This window comes from Cynara cardunculus (genome assembly GCF_001531365.2).
Source record: "Cynara cardunculus var. scolymus isolate 2C chromosome LG 2, CcrdV1, whole genome shotgun sequence".
NCBI lineage: Eukaryota > Viridiplantae > Streptophyta > Magnoliopsida > Asterales > Asteraceae > Cynara > Cynara cardunculus.
In genome coordinates this window covers 11,604,540-11,614,644 of record NC_037529.1, presented here as the reverse complement: position 1 = coordinate 11,614,644, position 10,105 = coordinate 11,604,540, and the positions used below count along the sequence as shown (strand labels likewise).

The following is a 10,105-nucleotide window of genomic DNA, read 5'->3' as shown; positions in this document are numbered from 1 at the left end:
TCAGTGGGCTGCACCACAGCCAGCCATCCATCCATCCACTCACAGCCTACGGTCCGTGCCGTGGTCCAGTTACACACGCAACACACACTGGAAATCTATTGGATCTCAAAGTCCATATCCAATACAGTTTTATTTTATGTTTACCCCTCAATTCCCAACTATATTATTATCATATCTATGATCTATCTAACAAACCCCAATTCTAAAGTCCAATTCAATTTCTCGGGTTCAAGCCCAATCTTCTCTCTCTTCCGTCTCCCCTCTCTCTCTCTCTCTCCTCGAAGAAACGCTTTCTGGATCTCGAATTCTCGACTACAGCTCCGATTTCATCGATTTAGATCGGTGGATTGTGATCTAAAGCTGTTCTTCCGGTAAAATACATAACTCTTGCCTCTAATTGTTCTTTACTTTATGAGTTTTTTCTTTCTGCTTTCCTCTGTCTAGTCTCATCGTGATGATTGTTTAGTTCTGCTTGTTTGTTTGTCGAATTTGTTGTTGCTTTATGTTGTAGTGTTGCATTTGTTTGTCGATTTTGTTCGCTGCTTGATGTTCACCTGAATTTTTGAAACTGTGTTGTGTTTTCTGGGCTTGAAGTTTTTGTGCTCTGTTTGCTGTTTGAATCCTTCCTTGATGTTCATCTGAATTTTTGGAGATTCTGGGCTTGAATGTTTTGTGCCTTTCTTTGAAGCCCAAACATTGACCGATGAAAAAAACCCTAGATCTGGATTTTGGGGTAAAGCTGTTTCAGCCCATAGACGTTCAAATTGTTTAGTTTTGACCAGGATTTGTTATCTTTGACTTTTTGGTTTTTGTGTACGGACTACCTACACCTAGTACTAGTAGTGTGTTGCGTTAATCTATCTAAGTTTTCATTTGATTAATTATTTTGGTGATATTGGACTCTAGAATTTGGCCCAACTGGCCTAACACTTTAGGATAAAATATTTTGCATTTGTAATATATAAAATATTATATTTCTCAAGGAAATTGCATTATTATATCATGCCAATAACCTTTTTTTTTGTAATTTTAATTGAATTAACATGAATTATCATTTGATGGCTTAGTTCATTAACATGTTTTTGCCAAAAAACTTGTACTTTTATTTATCACAAAAGCGTCATTTATGTTAGGTTTATAAAAGGGAAATTGACTCAAATAGTCATCCCACCTGATCAAATTGGTCTTCTAGCCGTTCTTCTCGGGTTTACTCAAATGTCACTACGTCCGCAATATCCACTTTCGCAATATTGCGGACTTGACTAAAAGACAGAAAAAAATTTATCAGATTCAACCCAAGTCCACAATTACGATGGCCAGGTCTGCAATTGCGACGGTGCCACTTGCTGACCCGGTGGAATTTGATTTTTTTTTTTGTCTTTCGTAGTGACATTTGAGTAAACCCGGGAGAGGAATGGTTAAGAAACCGATTTGAATTGATGGAATGACTATTTGAGTCAATTTCTCTTTATAAAAATATAAACCAAAGCATATATTAGGAAAAATATAAAGGTACATATATCTTTCTTTTATCAATTATGCCTATTTGTTTCATCTTTTTATTGTAGTAGATCTTCTTGACACTTTATTCATTACACAATTTTTTAGGTGTGTTTTGATTATTTTTGCCCATTGATCTTATTATTATTTTTTTTAATAATAAAAAAGGTTACCGATAAATCTTAACCTTCCAAGAGATCATGGGTTCTAGCCGTGTATGTGAGTTTTGCTGTATATAGATAGATGATTAATTTTTTTTGAAGTATATAATATTTATATACGACAAATACAACATATAAACTCACACACCCTCCTCATCTATGGTAAGGTTTGAACCCCAGACGTCCTAAAAGGCCGAAGGCTACGATACCGTTAGGCCACAGACCTTTTGGTATTTTTTTTACTTGGTTGCTTCGCAAGAATTCCATGGAAAGAGTCTATTCTTTTTGAAGTATGTAATAGAACAACACACCCTCCTCTCCTCACCTTCCGTGAGCTTTGAATCCTTCACTTCCTAGGTGACCCCGGATACCACTAGACCAAAGACCTTTTGTGAATTTTTTGGTGTCCCTCTATTCTCTGTATTGGCTTTTATATGGTTTTAACTCTTGCTAATTGCAACTTCAATTGGTGCAAGATTTCTTGAACCTCTTTTCATTTTCCAAGTGCCTTGTTCATTTGGCCACATACTTTTTCTTTTTTGAAGTTATATACTGCAAAACTTGAAACCTTAGACCTCAAAGGAGGTTGGGATCTATCAGTAACCCAAATACAGATACAACAATGCCAATGACCCTTTATTTCTGTGTAAGCCAGGTTGCTTCTTAACTTCAAATGGAGATGACTCCTACTGAGAATAACATGCTGGTTAATATGGAGATGCAACTGGAACCGGTGTATCTCGGTATGCAATCGCACAACGTAGAGACACCACCAAGCAAGCGCAGAAAGAAGAAGTCGATGGTCTGGGAACACTTCACTATTGAAACTGTTGGTGTAGGGTGCAGAAGAGCCTGCTGTAAGCAATGCAAGCAGTCGTTTGCATACAGCACTGGTTCGAAAGTTGCTGGCACCAGTCACCTCAAACGCCACATTGCCAAGGGAAGTTGCCCAGTTGTGCTTCGAAATCAGCAACAGGACCTGTTGTCCCCATTCAGCGCACCTTCAAAAGTAGGCGGTGACTCTGCTGCTCCAACCACCGATACACCTAAACGTCGCTACAGAACCGCCAGTGTCCCTTATGTTGCGTTCGACTCCGACCGTTGCCGCCAGGAGATAGCTGAGATGATCATTTTGCATGACTACCCACTTCACATTGTCGAACACCCGGGGTTTATGGCTTTTATACATAACCTTCAGCCTCGTTTTGAGATGGTGAACTTCAGTACGGTTCAAGGTGATTGTGTAGCGACTTATCTTCGAGAAAAACAGAGTGTTCAGAGTTTGATCGAAGGGATGCCGGGACGGATTTGCCTCACGCTTGACCTCTGGAATTCTTGCCAAACAACGGGTTACGTTTTTGTAACTGGCCAATTTGTGGACAGCGAGTGGAAAATACACAGAAAATTACTAAATGTTGTGATGGAGCCGTATCCCGAGTCTGATTCGGCTTTTAGTCATGCTGTGTCTGCCTGCCTATCAGATTGGAACATTGAGGGCCGGTTATTCTCGCTCACGATAAACCAGCCTTTGAGTGAAATTGGGATTGATAGTCTCAGAAATTTGCTTTCAGAGAAGAACCCGAGCATCCTCAGTGGTCAATTGTTGCTTGATCACTGCCTAGCTCGTTCTTTAAGCGGCATCGCCGAGGAGGCGCTAACAGCCTGTCAAGAAACGGTCAAGAAGGTGCGAGACTGTGTGAAGTATGTGAAAACCTCAGAGCTTCTGGAAGAGAAATTTCTCGAACTCAAACAACAACTTCAAGTACCGAGCATGAAAACGCTAGCACTCGATGATCAGACTCGATGGAATACGACTTACGAGATGTTACTAGCGGCTTCTGAGTTGAAAGAAGTATTTTCGTGCTTAGATACCTCCGACCCCGATTATAGTAAAGGACCAACCACCGAAGAGTGGAAGCAGGTTGAGAATATGTGCACGTATTTGAAGCTGCTTTTCGACACCGCAAATCTGCTGACCTCATCAACCGTACCCACAACAAACAACTTCTTTCACGAAGCATGGAAAATCCAGCTCGAGTTGGCACGAGCCGCCACAAGTGAAGATGCCGCCATCGCCAACATTGCAAAACCGATGCAGGTGAGTTTTGATAAGTACTGGAAAAGCTGTTGTTTGATGTTGGCGATCGCGGTGGTTATGGACCCACGGTTCAAGATGAAGCTCGTCGAGTTTAGTTTCACGAAGATTTATGGAGATGAGGCGGCAACTTACATCAATTTCGTGGATGAAGGGATACATCAGCTGTTTCTCGAGTATGTCGCACTTCCTCTGCCACCAAATGGCGGTGGGTTCGAAGGAAACATGAAACAAGAAGAGGATGAAGGGCTCGGGCTAACGGATTTCGATATGTACATCATGGAGACGACAAGCCAACAGTCGAAATCAGAGTTGGACCAGTATTTGGAGGAGTCGCTTTTACCAAGGGTTCACGAGTTTGACGTTGTGGGGTGGTGGAAACTGAATAAGGTGAAGTACCCGACACTTTCGAAGATGGCACGTGATATCTTGACGGTTCCGGTATGTAGTGTGGTTCCGGAGTCGGTTTTCGAGACAGGGAGGAAGGAGATGGATCGGTATCGGTGTTCGTTGAGAGCGGAAACGGTGGAGGCGATAGTGTGTGCAAAGGATTGGCTTGGGGTTAGGGGAGGGGGGGATTCAGGGGAGATGATGAAGGCTTTGGTGAAGATGGAATTCCCCATTTGATATTTGATTTAGTTGTAGTTTGTAAGCCTTGAATTTGTATGTTAGACTTAGGCTGAGGCTGTTGGGATATATGCTTATTTCAAAATTCAACTTTTTTTGGTTTTCTTCATGGTAATTCTATAATGGAGTAGTAATGATGTATGTATAGGGGGCTAAATCAAACCATAACTAATAAAACAATAAATAGGTAAATACTTACTCTCATTTCAATACATAACAAGTTGAACACGAATTTCTTTGAAAATTAAAGAAAGTTGCGAGTAAAAATTCAAGAAATTTAATCTTGATTTTGCAATCGAATCCTTTTTTATAAGCTCTATGTACTTAGTATCAATGATTCTTTTTCCCTTTTTAGTTTTATTATCGAAGTCAATGAGGGAATTACTCGTGTTCTCATGAAAGTTACTTTTTCTGGCGAATCTTTTAAAGGAGTTGGTTAAAAGAGGTTAGAGTTAATGATATTTTCAGGTGCAAAGAGGTGAAGAGTTAGTTTAGTGTTGGTAAGAGAAAGAGGATTGTCTGAAGAAAGTGAAGCTAAATGAGAGCTTTTTGCATCTCTTATGAGATTTTTTTATCAAAGCCTTAGATTGCTCATGGTCCGGCAAGTGCCAAAAAGAGCACTAAGGGTCATAGATTTTAGAACATTTGATGTTTTGATACACATCGAATAACTGTCCCAAGATTCATAAAGACATTTCAAAAACTTTGTTAGTGTTTATTAGTTACAATATTATACTACCAACAGTCTTTAAATCTATAAGAAGGCAGTTAAAGAGTTGGTGTACATCGGACAAAGATTCATTCTTACCACAAATGAATATCTCATATTGTCTTATCAAATTTTTCTTTCTTGTTTCTTGGATTTCAGATGTACCTTCATCTTGGACAAAAAGAGTAAAAGAGCGTCCTACATTTCTTTAGCAAATTTGAGGTTCATCACAGAGTGGTAGACTTCATCAGGAAGAGCCATAACAATAACAGATCTTGCTTTGGTGTCAATGGCCATCTTTATTATATCATCTTCATGAGCTTGCTTCATTACCACATGTTTAGGAGTTCTAAGGAGTGTGGTAGCGGCTGGAGCAACTTCAGTAGTTATAGATGGAAAAAAGGGACCATCTCAGATGTAATGTGGGATATGAGGATCCACACCCTCAAGAAAAAGAGACATTGGATTTTGCGAGAGACAAAAGTTGTCTTTGCTAGATGTGGGAGTTTGGCAATAGAGCCATTATCATGATAGTTGTTTGTAGTCATTGTAGGATCAATTTGGGAAGGGAAAAGAAAAGAAACCATATCTGATACCACTTGTTGGTTGCAATAGTGTTAACAAGGCTATAATCTTTCCTGCTCCTCTCTTCTTTCTTCTTCTCTGTCTCCCTCTTTCTTTCCTTTTGGGGTGCTTTGGATTTTCTGGTAGTTGAGGTTTCCTCCTACCCGAGCGCTTCATTGTTGCTTTTAGCGTTTTAGTGCCTTGATCTGGAGGGGTCTCCCCCCTCCTTATAAAAAAAACAAGGCTATAATCGTTTGTAGAAGCGGTGGTTGAACAAAAGCACAACTATTTCATTTTTAAATTCGTTTATTGATTTTGAAGAAGAATTAATATATTTGAATTTACACACTGTTGCGGAATAATAAAATGAGTTAACCTAATCTAAATAATTTTACTTTGAAACTAGAGTACTAAGAATCTTGAGAAACAATGCTGAGAAAACATTGAGGTTTCTTGCACATAATACACTTAGAGAGAAGGTAAGAGCAAGGACAAAGAAGATATCAATGGTAGTGAGAAAAAGAGTCTTCTCACCTATTTATACCATGTGCATTAAATACACATAGCATGTATAATCCACGTGGCAGAGTTAGAGTGGCTCGCAGGAACTTCTCGTCCAAAAGCGATGCAGACTTAGGCCACTAATGAATAATGCTTCAGGGGAGTTGGTGAAGTTGGAAGGGAACAGTAAAGGAGATTGTATTGTACCTTTTGTCATATTGAAGCATGGGGGTTTTGAATCAGCTACGGAGAGGTCGCTGAAGACTTCTTCAGTTGTCATTGATCACTTGAGTAAAGCTTCACATTTCTTCAAATAGGGTGTATCACTAAATGCCGCTTCAAATCATCTCTATCTTTATCTTCAGATACTTCTTCGACATCGCTGAAGTTTCTTTGATATGACTCTTGTCTTTGAGAAAACTGGAGTCCAAAAAACATAAATTGAACTACGCAACAAACACTAAATAAACTTAGTCGGTTGGTGTGCTTTCAGATAAAACTTAACTTAGAAAATTAATCACTAAATACATAGGTTCTTCATCAAATTACTAAGAGGGGTTAGGATAAACATAATTGCTCAATCAGAAGATTTAGAAAAATCCAATATCTCATGGCTCAACTTTCCTTTCTAGGGAGCTATCCATAACATCACTTTGTTTTTGACTTGAAATTACGTGTTATCTCTTATATGCATTTGTCACTACTCATCAGATTCACAATTGCATTGTGCTATAATTGCTTAGTACATATCATATATATACTGCTTATATGATAAAAATGACTAAAAGATAAAATAAGAACTTGTCGTACCATGGTTCATCATGCATGCATAACTTCCTTTGCAATGGACAACCTTTATAAACCATTAGAAACACATAGGCTCAAAATCGCAAAAATGTTTACCTAGCAATGCATTTTAATTGGTTAGACATATACTTTGTATACTTAGAATCAATAGAACTTGGGTATTTGTACGTATTTTGGTGCTTTTGGATTTTTGACATGATCTCCACCATCTTTCTACATTGCATTGTTTTTTGCTTAAACACTTTCTAGGCCAAGGTATCATAGAGACCACTACATCGCCATGGGCATGTGAGGCATTTTATGAGACAAATGTAGCATCTGTCAGTGTTCCAGCCTCGTTGTGGTTTCTTCTTTAAGAATTTCCATCTCTTATTACGCCCATCATGCAGAATGAACGCCTTCATCTCTCACACGTTTTCAATAGTATGCAGCTTATGCTATCCTATTTAACAATATTTTCTTTTTAGAGGTGTTGAGTTACGCTCGATTGTCAATGATACCTCCTTTTCTCTGTTCATGTTCCCCCCTCCCCAAACTTGAAGACAACAATATCCTCATTGTGAGAGGCGAGGAAAACAAAAGGAAGTGTAGGGGAAAGTAGAAAATGGCTTATATTAGTTTCCAAAATATTTGTGCAAAGTGAGTGTCAAAAATGGCTAGTTCTAGACCCATCAAGTAACCACGAGAAATATGTGATCTTATAGATTATTTGCGCTACCCCCCCCCCCCCCAAAAAAAAAGTTGTAAAAATTAATGGTATCGATAAGTACACAAACAAATGGCAAGAATATGAAGCAACTATTGTAAACGTAAGCTAAGACTTAAGGTTAAATTCGTAACTACGTAACATTATCGTACTAAAACTAAATTTGAATTAAAGGAAAGATATGTAATTGGACACGTCTACTCCCGTGGAGTAGGTGCTGATTTTTCCAATCAACCGCAACTGCTTTTGACCCGCCACAACTAGGCTTTTAGTTTCAAAAAGCTGTTGCATCATCTTGCTATATATGTTGCTCGTGAACAATCGCAACAATTACAACATCCTGCTCAGCTCAGCTACCATATCCTGAATTTTCTCTCTCAAATCACAAACTTCATCTTTCAACCCTTGAATTTCTTTCAGCAAAACATTTGTCATTGGTGAGTGTTGCCATGTGATTGCAAGAATTCAAAACTTGTACTTATGTGAGCTCATTCCTTGGGAGTATTGTAACTTCTAATTTTTGCATCAACCCATGAATCAGAGCAGGAAAATACAGTCTACCTTTAGCTTTTCTTGCACACCCTAAAGTGGCTTACAGACAATGTTGTTACAACGGTCAAAATACAAAATAATGGTAAGGATTGAGATTTGAAATAGCGGTTATCAGGTGGTGTATAGTGTTCCAAAAAATAGCGATTCATATCATAATTATTAGAATTATATATATATATATATATATATATATATATATATATATATATATAAAAGGGGCCATTTAAGGGAGAACTGATTTGTTTGTGATAACTATGAGATCCAATCTCTACCACAAATCAATGGTTAAATTAGAAAACTAATAATTTTGGTATTTTTACTTAAAATTTTAATTAAAGGACATTTTAGGTATTTTAAAAATCTTATATATCCTCTCTCCTCTTCTTTTCGTCGAACTTCATTCCGGCAAACTTTATTCCAGCAAACACATGATGCATACTGTGATACACTTCTTAAAATAACGAAAAAACATAGTGTGATACACTTAGTAAAGCAGCATTACTTGATATATTGTGTTACACTTCATAAAACAACAAAAATATATTGTGATACACTTCGTATAACGATAAAAATACACTGTGATACACACTATGATACCAGATCTGGACAACTATGTTACCACTGTATTACACTCAACGTTACATCTCCAAAGAAATCTAGGTTACATAAAAAAACCTTACATCTTCTGCGTTACATCTCCGATGTATCTGGGTTACGTCTCCGACAAGATCTGGGTTACGTCTCCGATCTGAAATGAGATCTGAAAAAAAACTAGAAACCGAAACTGATCTGGGTTGTTCAACAGGGGGAGTCAGACTGGTGAGGTGAGAGTTAAGGAGATGATGGCCGGTGGTTGGAGATGGATAGAGAATAAGAAGCAGTGGTGGCCGGTGGCCGGAGATAGTCGGAGAAAAAGGCGTAAGATAGTGTCGGGCAAAGGGATCGGTGTATAGTGTTGCATCGGAGAGAAAGCACGTTTTTGGCCGACGATAGGGAAAGAGGGTCACATGTGGTCATCTCGTCCATTCTAATATACATACACACACATCTATTTTAAAATAAAATTATTAAACTAATTAAAGTAAATTGAATACTCAACACAATTTACAATTTACTAATATACATATGTGTATATATATATATATATATATATATATATAGAGAGAGAGAGAGAGAGAGAGAGCGACCAATGCAAACCATCAGTATTTGTATAAACCGTACAAACTACCCTCATCCGTTGATTTCATTGTTTAATCTTATAAATTTTTTTCATGAAATTATTTAATCTTATGAAATTGTTTCATATAATACTTTTTTGATGAAGTTGTTTCATATATGGTTATGAAACTGTTTCATATAATACTTATGAAATTTTAATAAATCTGTTTCATGTATTTTCTCTAAAATTAATATAATGAAGATGATAATTTCCATGATTAACACCATTCACAATAAAAATGATTAATCAACATCTCATAATTACAAAAAAAATGAACAAATTAAAAAATTATGATTAGTTGAATGTGCTTTTGTACGGTTTGTATAAATAACGATATAGATATAGATAGATAGATAAATAATACTTTGTGGCTTTTCTCTTCTTTCTTCCGAGGTTGTGAATTTGATAAGTATTGATACATTAATATGTACTAGAAGGGTACCTGCACAATGCAGCGAGATATATCTTGATTTTAATATTTCATTTTATTTTTTATCTCAGTCGATGTTATAATATGGTTTTATGTGATTTTGAAAAAACAATGATGTTTTTATTTTTTAATAAAATATAAATTTGAAGATATCATAAAAATTTGACAAAAATATATCGATATTAGTATCAAATTAACTATTTAAAATTTCTTATTTTTTGTGTAATTTTTAAT

General features: G+C 37.0%; 1 protein-coding gene across 1 annotated transcript; it reads left to right on the top strand.

Moving 5' to 3' along the window:
• Positions 1 to 271: 271 nt before the first annotated feature.
• On the top strand, positions 272 to 4,383 carry LOC112505901 (zinc finger BED domain-containing protein DAYSLEEPER-like). The gene is made up of 2 exons (XM_025109942.1): positions 272 to 371; positions 2,317 to 4,383. Exon 2 carries the CDS (start codon positions 2,335 to 2,337, stop codon positions 4,381 to 4,383), a length of 2,049 nt encoding a protein of 682 aa, XP_024965710.1. The 5' UTR covers positions 272 to 371; positions 2,317 to 2,334.
• Positions 4,384 to 10,105: the final 5,722 nt, after the last annotated feature.